The sequence below is a fragment of the Eumetopias jubatus genome, unplaced genomic scaffold (genome assembly GCF_037043125.1).
Source record: "Eumetopias jubatus isolate StellerSeaLion01/CBP00866 unplaced genomic scaffold, mEumJub1_p1.0 scaffold_10, whole genome shotgun sequence".
NCBI lineage: Eukaryota > Metazoa > Chordata > Mammalia > Carnivora > Otariidae > Eumetopias > Eumetopias jubatus.
In genome coordinates this window covers 30,635,656-30,649,420 of record NW_028274816.1, presented here as the reverse complement: position 1 = coordinate 30,649,420, position 13,765 = coordinate 30,635,656, and the positions used below count along the sequence as shown (strand labels likewise).

The 13,765-nt window shown below is 47.0% G+C and overlaps 1 protein-coding gene across 1 annotated transcript in view; it reads right to left on the bottom strand.

The window, feature by feature from the left end:
- WWOX (WW domain containing oxidoreductase) overlaps positions 1 to 13,056 on the bottom strand; it is a 922,682-nt gene extending 909,626 nt beyond the window's left edge. The window contains exons 1-4 of the mRNA XM_028096534.2: positions 12,759 to 13,056; positions 6,689 to 6,753; positions 6,231 to 6,288; positions 4,632 to 4,810 (exon numbers count right to left, since the gene is read on the bottom strand). Coding sequence (XP_027952335.1) covers positions 4,632 to 4,810; positions 6,231 to 6,288; positions 6,689 to 6,753; positions 12,759 to 12,865 — 409 coding nt within the window. The 5' untranslated portion in view covers positions 12,866 to 13,056. The remainder of the gene's footprint in view (positions 1 to 4,631; positions 4,811 to 6,230; positions 6,289 to 6,688; positions 6,754 to 12,758) is intronic.
- Between the last annotated feature and the right edge of the window lie 709 nt (positions 13,057 to 13,765).

Here is a 13,765-nt window from a genome sequence, read left to right as displayed (position 1 = left end):
GTATCTGTCCAGGGAAAAAAAAGTTTTGTTCCTGGTAATGGGTCCTCTGGCTCAAAAATCTAAACCAGACCAGGCTATCCTAGATCTAAAGTCACGACACTGACGCAGCCCAGCGTTAGGAAGGTTCAAAAGGCCAAAGGAATTTTTCATCCTGAAGAAATCCTGAAAGGGATTTAAAAATCAAATTTTAACCACTGGTAGCTTAAGACTGCAAGGAGAAAGTTTTATCATCATTGCCAAAAAACATTACACTGAAAATATTTAATATGCTCACACTTGTAACTGGTTTTGTTGTTGTTGTTGTTGTTGTTTTAAAGATTTTTATTTTTAAGGAATCTCTATACCCAATGTGGGGCACAAACCCATGACCCCAAGATCAAGAGTCACATGCTCTACCGACTGAGCCAGCCAGGCGCCCCTTGTTACTAGTGTTTAAACGGACGTTTGACAAAGCCTGGATTTTACTCCTTAAATGTGATGATCATTCTGTCTGCCCGATGCAACAGACTGTGGAAGTTCCAACAAAAGCCCCTGCTAACAGGAGACCGTCAACAGGGTAGGTGCTGTCCCACATCGAGGCATTCAGTTAACCCCTCATTAGAAGAACCCTGCCTTTGATGAGCACATGTCAGCCCTCAGATTCAAGGAGGCAGCACTTTCTATTCAACTATTTAAACACAGACAAACCAGCGCAACTGACAGGTTGAGTCTAGAAAAGCAGCTATGGGGTCCTCTGTGATGGGAAATGGCCTAGCCTAAAACAGCCCCTCTCCCGAGACTTCCCAGCAAGGCTTGTATATAATGATCACCATGAAATGGTTGAAGCTATTTCCACTCATTTTTACCAAATCGGAGCCATCAAGCAAGCCACTAAGTCCAGAGAGTCGTGACACACCTGCCCCCTTCCCGCTCAGCGCTATGTCAAGCACAAACAGAAATCAGTTCCTCCCTCGTCTCTACTGGTTGGCACATCAGGACTGTGGGGTTCCGGGCCTCTTGGTTTGCTAGAAGAAGTTTGGGTGAAGAGATGATATCCCCCTGGAAACTGAGATGCTGATCTCCACAGAGAGAGGTCCAAGCTACAGCTTTCAATCTATAAAGGTCTTCAGGTTCAGAACGCTGGTTGAACAAAGGTCAAGGAGAGAGGAGTGTTAGTTTCTGAGGAGGCAACGTCTGAATGCTCATAGATCCCTAAAAAGGGGGACAGAGCTGAAACAAGCGGTGCAAGACAGTGGTGAGAGGTCCCCAGAGGTCACAGAGAGTGTGCCACCAAAAGCTTCCTCTGGCCCGGGGCTTCAAATTTATCTAAATGTTATCTAAATTGGGGCTGCTTTAGAGAATGTTGGGGTGATCTTACTCTGAAAGGGACTACATCATCTAATGCAGGGGCTGGCAAACGTTCTCTTTAAAGGACCAGACAGTAAATATTTTAGGCTTTGCAGGCCATGTGTTCTCTACCGTAATTACTCAATTTTGCAGAAAGCACAAAAACTGCCACAGAAAAAAGGTAGAAATAAATGGGTGTGGCCATGTTCCATAAAACTATAGTTACAAAATCAGACAGCAGTCACATTTAGCCCATGAGCCAGTCTGCCAACCCCCAATCTAGACAGCTGAACCCAAACAACAGCAGTACCTAGTTACAGACTTTAAGTGTAAAAACAAAGATTCCATGAACTCATAATGCTTTATTCTGACATCTCCTCAGAATCCTTACGTCTTCCAGAATCACCCTGATCTTTTTGAGCTTAATTAAGTGGGAATCCCTCTAACTGTCTTAATACTATAAACTAATGAAAATTCTAACTATCGCTCCAAATCAACTTACAGCCAGAGGAGGAAGACAGTAACACAAAACCTGCTCAGAAGCCACTTCAAAGGGGACAGTATCCTAGTGCTCATCAAGGAAAGGTGCCCCCTCTTACCACCTGATCACCCCCTCCCACCAGAGAGAGCCTCACCGACAGCAATTCCAACAAAGCAATGCCTATGGAGAATTTAAAAAAATTAAAAATAAAGAATAATTGGAAATATCAGCTTTGTAAATCAGCCTTTGCAAAGCAAATCAGGGTACCTACGTTTTTAGTCTTGGAGCCACCACTCTCTAAATAAATACTGGTATGCTTTGTGGCAGCCCACTCTGCTTCAAAGAGAACAGACAGCCACAAGGCTAAAGGTTGGACAGCTAATACACAGAAAACAGGCTCCCGTGAACAGCAGAAGGCAAGTGAACACCAACACTGTTAAAGCTCAGAGAGGACTCCTGAATGCCCACACATCTTGGAAATGAAGATGCCTGATTCACTCTGCATTCAGTTACTTCACTTGAAATGTGCAGAAAAGTGGTGACAGCAATTTATAGAGGGACATGTTTCATAGTTCAGGAGAAGGGAAGACTTTATCTGTACAGCCTACTTGGGCAAGGACACTTTCTAAGGCAGCCACGCAGGATACAAAAAGTGAACTTAGTTACGACGAAAAGCCATGTGCCTATCTTCAGCCTCTTTTCCTTAAGCCTGAAACCACTGCTGCCGAGTAAAATGATTTGCAAGGATTTGATTGCTTGGAATTTTCAGGGCGATATTATTTCAAAAATTAAGAATAAAAATCTTTCACATCCACCAAGACCTATGCTTCCCAAGAGAGGAGAAGGGAGGGGGGCAGCCAGAAGCGCTGCAGCTGGGGAAGGAGTGCGGGGTGTTGGCACAGGAAGAGCTGGTCGCCCCAAGACCCTCCCAGCACCCCTTCCACTCTAAGCTTGACGATTTGCCACCACATCCAGCTGGACCACAGAAACCGGCTTGCAGTGTCCGCAAAGTTGACCGTGGACATCAAAAAGGAAAGGTCTTCAAGAAAGAGGAAGCGGGAGCAGTGAAGAGGCTCGAGGTCCATTCTAATCAACACATTTATTCTCGATGCTTCAGAATCCCCTCCTTTATGATTAAAGATCCAATGAAACAAAGCTCTTTGTCTGCTCTGAACCAGCTCAACTAGTTCTGGATCATGATGTCCTTAAGTCTGATGCTGCAAATCTTTGGCAGAGCATTAGAAGCATCAATCAAGGTCTGCTATCTAACGTCAGACAGAACAAAGTTTGAACACTTACACAGAAAATAACCAGTAGTCATGTTGCTTACTAATTAAATGAAAAAACTGTCTCGCTGGAAGAGTAAAGGAATGAGATCTTTTAATTAAATTTTCTGATTAACTAATTGTTAAATAAAAAGAGGTATTTTACTTAAGTCCTTAAGTACTTATTTTTTCTTAATTATTTTCCACTGTGTTGGTCCACACCCTCATATAAGAGTAGTCAATGCAATCAACACAACATATTGTTTCTTGGGCGACTGAGGATCCAGTCGTTATTTTTAGTACAGCATCATCAGTTTCGATATCAATGACAATTACATAGAATCCACCCCAAAACAGAAGTTCAGAAAATTGAACTGAACATACTCTGAGCCTAAGGGTGAGGTCTGAGAGTTGATCTTAAATAAATCCCTTTCCCTTTTTTTTTTTTTTAAACTTCCGTTTGCCTCTCTGCCTTCATAGACAAGTACAGTCAAGAGCTCTGCTCTGGGACTGTCACCTGTTAGACTAGACCCTCTGCCATGCAATAACTGATCCTCTAAGAATGTATTTTCACCTCCTGTGCTTCCCCTGATGATACCAGGAATGCTTCTGGAGGTTCGAGAAGGGGTCAGTGAAAATGAAGAAGGATGGAGAAAGGAGACAGTGGAGGAGGTGCACAAAGGCACGAGGAGACAAAGCTTATGAAAGAGAAGGCCAACAAGGGGGGCAGTGGGGGAGCTGTGAGGGGTCAGAGGACAGACAGAACTTGCCAGAAAACAGCCCAATGTAATTCTATGTTTCATCTGGGTAAATTAACCTGAAGATGTAAATCCTTACTCAGGGCAGTTTGATTCTTAACAGGTACATATGCTGATGTCAGTGGATCAAAACAAAGAAAGAATAAAATCACGCGGAAAGCTCTTGTACAAGCATCTGCTCTGCCACTGTCCCTTTTAGCAGCCCTGTTTGCTAAAGGAGGGGCGGCCTCTGGAGCCATCTACCTGTGCCAGTCACTGCAGTTAAACACTGGCGGTTAAGACGGTTAATCCAGAGGTTAAGACAAGAACTAATTCCCCAACTTTACAGGGAAACAAGATCCTGTTCCCAAAGGAAAATGATACTCTCATTGACCAGGTGAAACCTGCAGTACCCTCTGTTCCAAAGTCATGATAGGTTGTTGCTCCTGATATTCCATTACCAATCAATTTTGGTTTCAACAACCCAAGTCATTGAAATGTGTCCAGACACCACACAGACCAGGCTGGAAACCCTTAAACAGAACCTGTTGTCTCTAATCCTTGAATACCAGGATAGCCACAGTCTTTTGCTGAGCGTTCAGCTCTCAGAGAATTCAAGGTCGGCCCTTCCACGGCCTTCCATGAGAACAGTGGGATTTAAAAATAGGCCAGGATCTTAAGAAAGCAACAGTAGGAAAGGCTATAAATACATTTTTATATTAGAGAATCACTCTAAAAGATTTCGTTGTAGTTCAAATTTAAGTGGATTTCATCATAGCAGGAACAAAACATCACAACAACGACTGTAAGGGGGCGGCCTACCTACTCCTGAATTAGCTCCGGTAACCATGACCACTTTGCCGGTGAAGTCCCGGCCCTGCAGGATCTCCATGGCGGTGGTACTGCTATCATATCTCTGCCTGTTGGTCGGCTTCGTAGGGTTATCATCCACCGTAAATGCCAGTCTCGGGTCCAGATAAGTGGTTCTTTTATTTATATGACTGCAAAGAAAAGGAGAAAACAGTGAACCCAGGCATTTGTAAATGTAAGACCATCTTATAGTTTAGGTGAGGCAAACCCCATTTTTCATGTACTAAAAAGGTTTATTCTTAAACCCCAGAAAGAACTGGCGTCCATTTAAGTCTGTCTTCTGGCCTCCAGAAGGATTGCATTCCTGCCTGGAAAGAATAGTCATCAAATCCTTTTCTTCAGAACTGCCTGTGAAATACGCTGTAGCATATAAAAAGCACTGCCTTGTATCCTGAGATTTCAAAAAAGGAAGCAGCTTTGGGATTTTTTTTTTTTTTTTAACTCATGTAAATGTGGCGGTAAGATCTGTCAGCCACTGTTGTCAGTAGATTTCAGTGAAATCTCTGAACCCTGCGCAAGGGCGTAAGAAAACTGGTAGGAGGTGGCAAACTCAAAATGATAAAAAGTCTGAACGTTCTGAAGTTCTGATGATTTTCATTTCAAGACCGTATTCACATCTCCTCCGAGCACTGTAGTTTGGATTTGGAGGTGATAAACTCAAATATATTAGCACATATGGATTAATGGGTTACTCCCATGGAACAGATTTATTTTTTTACATTTTTAAATGTACTCTTTGGATCTGAGAGAAAAGATCTCAAAATATCTTAAAAACCATTAAGAACTAACTCTCCAGAAGTAAACAGATGAGATTTTGTGATTTAAAATTTTTCTGTAACATGTGTGTGCTTAAAATAATAATATAGCTTAAAATCTATACTCATCACCCTAGAAATACAAAGAGCCAAGAAGAATCCAGCTGTCGTTTTACTTATAACCGGAGCTGCCAGAGAAGTGTCTGGAAGGGTATCATGCGAGATGCCACAGCAGTGCCTGGCCCACGGGTGCACACCTCTCCTGGCTCCTCACTGACATCCCCTGGGTGGCCTGAAAGAAGCTATGGTGAAAGGATGTGCCCCGTGGAAACAGAGCTGGGCGTCCCCCCGCCCCCACCAGAGTTGGCAGGGGAAACGTTTACCAGCACACCGCTGTAACAGGTGGAGAGGGGAGCGGCCGGAGTCACACAGGAACTTCACAACGTCAATGCCCAGGAGGTAATTTGATAAGTTACAGTCTATCGGTACAAAATAATACTCCATGGCCATTTAGCACCACTGTCTTGAAAAAACTAAACAGGAGAAAATGCTCACAAGACATTATGTGGAGAAGGACAGTTTACTACACAATTCACAAAGTGCACTCCCTTTTTATTCTTTGAAGAAAGCAGACTTGGAGAATAAATAAAAAAATTATTAAAAGTAGTTAATCCTACTGATAAGATTACAGTTACATACTACATATTTTTCTATATTCGAGGTATATTACTTTTACAATGAAAAATTCCTACTGAAAAGCAAAACAACTGAGAGGCCTTTCTATACAGACACTTACTCGACAAAAAAAACTTGTCCGTTCTCATCGGTTTCTTGTTCCCATCCATATGGCAAATCTGAAACACAGGAAGACTGGCAGGTCTATGTGCGGCAGGGGTGGGGTAAACAGAGGCCCAGGCCCCTGGTCAGGAGGCTCCCTGCCCTTCCAGCCCCCGCCCCAAAGCCTCTCCCACCAACCAGCAGCCTCACTGGGCAACCTCAGGCTGTGTGTACCAACCGTGGCCGTCATAAAAAGCCCATGAGAAATCACCCTCACCATTCCACCCCACTCTCATCACCTCCTTCTGCCACAACCCATGAGCTCCGCCGAGAGAGAGAGCCTGATTCCTTGATGGCTCCCTCCTAGAGAACCTTCCAGGAATGACAGAGCAGCCTGTCACCTGATTGTGACAGTTCTGCTATCTAATTAATGCTTTAAATACAAGGTTATTTGGTTTATGACAACAACATACAAACCTCCTGCTATTCGTTTTCTTTTTCCGGTTTTCGGATGTTCCCACTGGGTCTTCTCCTCAGCATGACTGTTGAAAAAAAAAAAAAGTTAAAACTCCACAAAAAAATAGTAACTGAAGGTTACACTTCTAAAAATTAATCAACTGCACTGTGCCCCACCCCCCAACAACACTATTTCCCAAGAGTAGTAAAGCCAGAGTTCAGAAAAGAAATACTCAGAACATAAATGCTACTGTCTACATCAGGTTCAATTGCCTGCGTGGGAAGGAGAAGCAGCCCAAGGAAATCTCCTGAAAGCCTGTCTTTGTGAGCAGGCTGTGGAGGACGAGGAAGAGAAGCAGACTGAAACCCCACTTGGGGGTCAACTTTAGGAAGCTTAGTCAATCACTCCGAGTATCTAGATGTGTTTTGCATTTGTTTTAGTTTTATCCCAGGACAGATGAACAGACTTCAGTCTAATTTATGATGCTGATATTTAGATATCATTTAGATATATTAATCTTAAGTATTTACTCTTTCCACAGATAAAACTTTGAAGTGTTTTAAGCACTGACTCCTAATTGCTCCCAAGAGGTATTTAAGAATGCAGTTAGAAAGCCCCAAAGGTCATCTCACCGCAACCTGGACAAGTTACTCAACTTCGGTGCCTCAATTTACCTATCTGCAAAATGGAAATGATCCTAGAACTGATCTCAAGGAAATGCTATGAGGATAAGGTATATCAAGGGCTGAACACAGTACATGACATATAAAAAGCCCTCAAAAGTGCAACCTATTATAAGCAAATCAAATATATAAACCAGTCCTACGTCTGTGGAAAATTTAGCATTTTACCTAACAGCACACAAAGTTACAATTAAAATCGTGAGCCAATAACAGACTAGAGATATCGTCAACAGGTGATAAAATATCAAGAAAAACAAAATTACTTCATCAGAGAAGTAGCTGGATGTTGCAAGAAGCATTCCCAGGGGAGGCTGAATTTCCTAAAAGTTCACATACTCATGCCAAAGTAGAAAATAATAATCACTGACATCTAGATGATAAAATCTGAATATGCCTTCCCTACCAATTACTTTAAAGAGAACAAATATAGAGAGCATGAATCTGCTGTAAAATTTTACATGAGGCAAACAAGGTTTTTTGGGGAACTGTGGGCTTCAGGTCTGGTTTTGCACTCTCAGTGGCGGGTGCAGCAACTCTGTGGACACTGGACTCAGGAGGCCAAAGACTTGGGCTCCCGAATACCTGTAGTCAGTCAGCCAGTCTCCCTGGCCCCACACCCACCTCACAGAGCTGTTGGAAAGGTAAGTGACACCCTACTTGTGACAGTGATTGGCAAACAATGAAGTCACTGTACAAAGGCAGGGTATCAGCAGCCCAGACCAACGTCTGCTTGTACATCGACCACCATGAAATCCTACTCGCAAAAAGGGAGAGCCTGAGTCCCTGGTAAGGACAAGCTGCTCCTTGCGGACACAACCCCGGCTTCTCCTTTATAACTGAAGGGAACAGCAAGCAAACCAGATGCTGGCAAAGACCTACACCATTCCTGCTCTTTGCTTTGCTTTTCTCCTCACGCTTCTTCAAGAAAACTTTACAGATGTGATTTTATATTTTCCTCTGCCTGGAGTTGAAAGTAGTTTGCAACCCACAGGCAGGCATCAAATGAACTTTGAGCCAAGCTCCAAAAAGACCTGCCCTCAAGAATCTATAAAGTGCCCCCGTGAGTGGAACGCTGACCTCTACAGCAGACCAGTGTCCAGATGAACCCTCAGACAACCAGCCCTGTGCCTGGCCCGAGGAGTTGCCCAAATGTAAACGGGCGGCGTGAATAAATGCTTTCCGAAGGAGTTGGAAAACTCACTGAGAACATTTTTTTTCCATCCTGAGAGACATTAAAAAAAAAAAAAAAAAGATAAACATTGTCGCCCATGTTTTTAACTTTGACAGAAAACGCCTAAGTCAAGGTTTCTTACCACTGGCAGTCCTGACATTTAAGCCAGATCGTTCTCTGCTGTGGGGGCTGTCCTGTGCACTAAAGGACGATTAGCTGCAGCCCCCGTCTCTCCCTACTAGATGCCAATATACCATAGTTGTGGCAACAGAAAGTGTCTCCAGACATCTCCAACTGTCGCCTGAAGGATACAGTGTCCCTGGGGGAAAACCCCAGGCCTGACACAAGAGAAAAGAACATAATTTGGCAGTGACGATTTCAGAGTCCAAATGCGCATGAGTTCCGGCTCTCCCACTCACCAGCCATGTGCCCTTAAAGAGGTGTTTGACCTCCCTGTGCCTGTTTCCCCATCTGTAAAATGGGGATAATAGAAGCATCTGCTCCTTGGGGCTACTGAGGACTCAATGAGTTAACATGTGTGAAGAACTAAGAACTATGCCTTTCATACAGAAGCATTAATTTAAATAAATACTTACATATAAAACATAATTAGAAAGTGTTCTCAATTGTAACCTAAAATGACTTTTTAATGAAGAGAAAATCACGACATATGTCCCCAAAGTGTTATCTTCCTCTCCTTTAAACAGAAGCCCTCTTCTATTTTTTCTTTTTCAATAAGCTTTTTGTCATTTAAAGAGATAATTAACAGGGATCTTAAACCAAAAGGATCTAAATTAAATTCATACCACATTACATGGATATCACTTTCAAGTATGCTGTTCTAGAAATTTGTTTTCGAACTTAACTTGGAGACAGAGAGCTGACTGTGAGGAGGGCCAGCCCCGTGGACCAGGGAGCCATCTCCCAACTGGGCAAGGCCAGCGGGCCCTCTGGTTGACAAGACGCCAGGGCTTCAGAAGGAAAGCAGCGGGGGGGAAGGCCCAGGAAGGCCCAGGTGACTGCGGCGACAGGCCCAGGCATTGAGCCCTTCCATCCCACCTCCTGGCTTGGGCAGAAGGGCTGCCCTGGACCTTGTCAAAGAGGGGGGAAAGGCCCGCCAGCTCTCTCTGGAACCAGGTCTGCCCTCAGTGGCAGGACGGCTCTCTCCCTGAAAGCCCAGCCTGGGGGGCCCTGGAGCCATAGGACATGTCTGCTCCAGAGGTGAATGCACCACGGGTCACATGGGAAAGCACAAGGAGCCAAAAGAAGCCACACAACAGGAGAGGGGCAAAGGCATGAGTCAGGGAGGGGGAATCTCATTGGAGGCTACAGCCTCTGTCCCTGGGGGTGGCCTTGCTGTGGTTGAGAGGAAGACCACTGGAAAACAGGAACTACTCAGAGGGCAGACTTCTTTTAGCCCATTAACAGTTTCCCAAACCCCAAGAGGGGACAAGTGACCCTTCCAGAGTTAAGAGAAAAGACAGACCAGGATGCTTGCAGGTCAGGAGAGATCAAGGGGGACTGCGGGGAATTACGGTTAGGATTGGTCAGAGGCATCCTTCCACCTGGAGAGCTAAAGCACTGAGGGCCAGGGGGACTAGAGAGGGGGACACCCAGCTGGGCCCAGCCAACACTTGTCACTACATTCAGTGTAAACAAGAGACCCAGACAGGCCAGTTTGAGACCCAGCACTGGGGAGGGAGAGAGCCTTTTCAGGGACCATATATGCACCACTGAAGCCCTGGAAGCACTTGAAGGAGCTGACTGGGGTGTGCAGATCTTATTTAGTGAAAGAAGAGCCCGGACACTGGACACCATCGAGGAAGGAAGCAGATGGGAAAGGCCACCCAACATAAGGTAGGACACAAGGGGAAGAGACAGGGTAACACCAGGCTCCAAGCAAACTTGAAAGAAAGCCAGGGAGCCTAAGCTAAATGGCCAGAACGAAGGTGAGCCCCACACAAAGCAGGAGGCCGAGGAGGGCTCTTATAGCCAGGATGGCAGTCCTGTGCACCTTTGCATTCCCCGGCCCAGGATGCCACCTGCTCAGGGAGGCCCGAGGAACCCTTCACTGGAGGAATTCACTCAACCCACACAGACTTATGTCTCCCAGGTGCTAAGCACAGGAGATTCAGAGGGTAACAAGAAAAGGTCCCTGCCCTCATGAAGCTTACAATCTGGGGGAGGAAGACAGAGCACAAACAAGGAAAGTATGGCTAAGATGTCTACAGAAAAGGCCAAGTGCAGGGGCGCCTGGTGGCTCAGTTGTTAAGTGTCTGCCTTCGGCTCAGGTCATGATCCCAGGGTCCTGGGATCGAGCCCCGCATCGGGCTCCCTGCTCGGTGGGAAGCCTGCTTCTCCCTCTCCCACTCCCCCTGCTTGTGTTCCCTCTCTCGCTATGTCTCTGTCAAATAAATAAATAAAATCTTTAAAAAAGAAAAAGACCAAGTGCCATGACTCAGATAATGAGAGGCTGGGAGGAGGGTGCAGGGATCAGGGATAAGGGGAAGGTCTCTTGGGCAGTGGCATTTAAGTTCAGCTCTGGGGGATGACAAAGCCCTTCACATAGCTCTCCAGGCAGAGGTAACAGGGAGTGTGTGCTCAGAAGCTGCCTAGAGCCTAACAGCTCCCTACTGCTAGACTTGTCCCTACCATTCTCCAGAGCCAGAAACCACCTTTCGAAAGACATAAATCCGATGGTACTCCCTGGCTCCAAGCCTTCAGTGGACCCCCGGGTCCTGACGATGGAGCCCCAGCTCTTCCATGAGGCACAGAAGGGCCTCCATACACTGGGGTCTTCCTCTGCTGCCTCAATCTTCCCGTCCCTGCACCAGCACATGGGCCATATAGAGGCCTCCACTCTGTCTCCTCTGCCTGGGCTGCCCTCCTGGCCCTGAACATGCCCACCTCTACTTATGCTGAGGCCCAGCTCAGGTGCTGACTGTCCTCAAGCACCCAAGGTGCCCCCCCACCTACCCACACACACCTCATGTTTAGCAGGCTACTGCTCACTATCCACACACTGTGCTGAACTAGCCATGTGTAATAACTCTGCCATACAAGACTGGGTGACAAGTGGGTCTTATTTATCTCAGTATAACCAGTGCCCAGCAAAGAGCCTGGCATGTGATAAAACCCCACTGTGTCTTGAATGAAATAAACTCACCAAGGTCTGTCTTTCTTTTTTCTTTTTTTCCCCTGGTTTTGTTTCTACCAAGCAACCCAAGACAGCAGTGGCTCACAACCCTGGATAGATAAGAATCTCCTGGGGAGATTTTACAACATACCAATGAAGGTGGGCAGGGCCCAAACCAGTTAAATGAGAACCTCTGCAGGAGGAACCAAGGAAAAGCTATTTTCTAAGTTCTCCAGATGTTGAAAATCACTAATTTACAACCACGTTTCACAAACCCAAATGATAACCTGCCTTACGGGGAAAGCTTATAAAATACAGATTCCCTACGCTGGGTGTCTGCTGCCTAAGGGTCTCTGAAACCTGTATTTAGGACCCTCAACAGGTGATTCTAATGAGGCTTAGGCGATGCTGTCACAGCTGCAGAGAGAGCAGAAAAAGCTCAGTTATGGCGCAGAGTACTCATTAGATCTGTGCTAAGTGTTTAATGTACAGTGCTTTAATCAAAATTCTGTCAACCCATTTTACAGGTGAAAAATCGGTGACTGAGAGTTCTTGCAATGGCCCAAAGTCGCACAGTAAGGGAAGGGAGAGAGGGTCGGCCAGGGTTTCCAAAACTTTGCCAGAAACTATTGGAATCCTATTACATATACAAATGTATATATACATAACTATATTAGGACACTTATTAAAAAATAGATTCTCTAGGTCCCTGCCCCAGACCCACGAGGAGGGAGCTGGGCACTGGCCTTTTTTGGGGGGAGATGAGGGAGTAAAGGCCTGCTAGCCACCATGGCACCGTGCAGCGCCGCCTCCTGAGCAGCAGAGGGCGCGTCTGGGCGCTGCCAGGTGAGCCCCGCTGGACCCAGGGCCCAGAAAGGCAGCCGACCCCAACTCGGGGACCCTGGGAGCCTCCTTGAGGAAGCTCCTTAACTATCGCCTCCACTTCGCGCGGCCTCGCCAAGCTGGAGCGCCCGAGCCCCTCCGCGCGCGGGTGGCATTCCAGGCAGCGCAGGGTCCCGGGCACTTGAGGCCGTCAGGGTTCCAGGTGCGGCCCCCTCCAGGTGCGTCCCAGGCCCGGAGGCCCCCCTGCGGCCCCTTACTTGGCATAGTAAACCCAGCCGTCCTTGGTGGTTCTCTGCTCCCAGCCCGGGGGGAGCTCGTCCTCGCTGTCCGTGTCGTCCAGGCCAGCGTAGCGCAGGGCTGCCATGACGGCAGGGAAGGCGCTCAGTCACCCACTCCCTCGGTCGCCCGCTGCCCGGTCTCCGCGCCCAGGAACTCAATCCCGCTTCAACCGAGCGCCGCGCGCGGCGAGACCCAAACGCTCGCGCCTGCGCACTGCGCCGCCCCGAGCCGCTCAGACGACTCGGTAGCTAGAATCAGGTCTCCCGCGTTTCGCCGCTGCCGGCGTAAAAGGGGCGGGGCCTGGGAAGAACGGCGGTGAAAGCTCGGGAGAGATCGCACTGCCGCTCGGCTGGAAGTAAAAGCCGGTGGACGTTCCGTTACTCTGGAGATGGAGCTGAGCTTCGTCCACCTCCCGGCCTCAGGGAAGGGGCGTGGGCCTCCAGTAATGGTCCAGGACTCCGCCCGTTGCCGAGCGACCCGTAATTACTTCCGCGTTGTTCTGACCAATCCTGCTGGAGCTCTAGCAAATGAGCATCCTGGGAAACGTAGGCCAGGCCCAGTGGGAACGGACCGCGGAGCGGAAAGGAGGGATGCCGAGGCTTGGTTTTCTGGACTCTGGCCTCTCCGGCTTTTAGGACATTATGAAGCCTAGATGTTCCTGCTCAGAAACCTTCCAGAGCTTCCCATCACCCAGGCTGACTCACACACTTTGTTGTGCATGTAACCATAACGTTATAAAACGTGGGAACGTTAAAAATGCAAATTCCCAAAACTTCTAAAACCCCGTCTTGTAGAGCAGATGCTCCCGGCCGCAGGATGATTCTGTTGATAAATAAAGGGCTTTTATTTATCAACATTTATAGACCGCTTAATTCCGGATCAAGAATTCATAGACTATCTCTTTCCGGGACCCGATGCCTCCCACAGGTGGGCACAGTTAGAAGAAAGGAGAGCAGGGGACTAACTGCAGTTGAGACCGTATTGC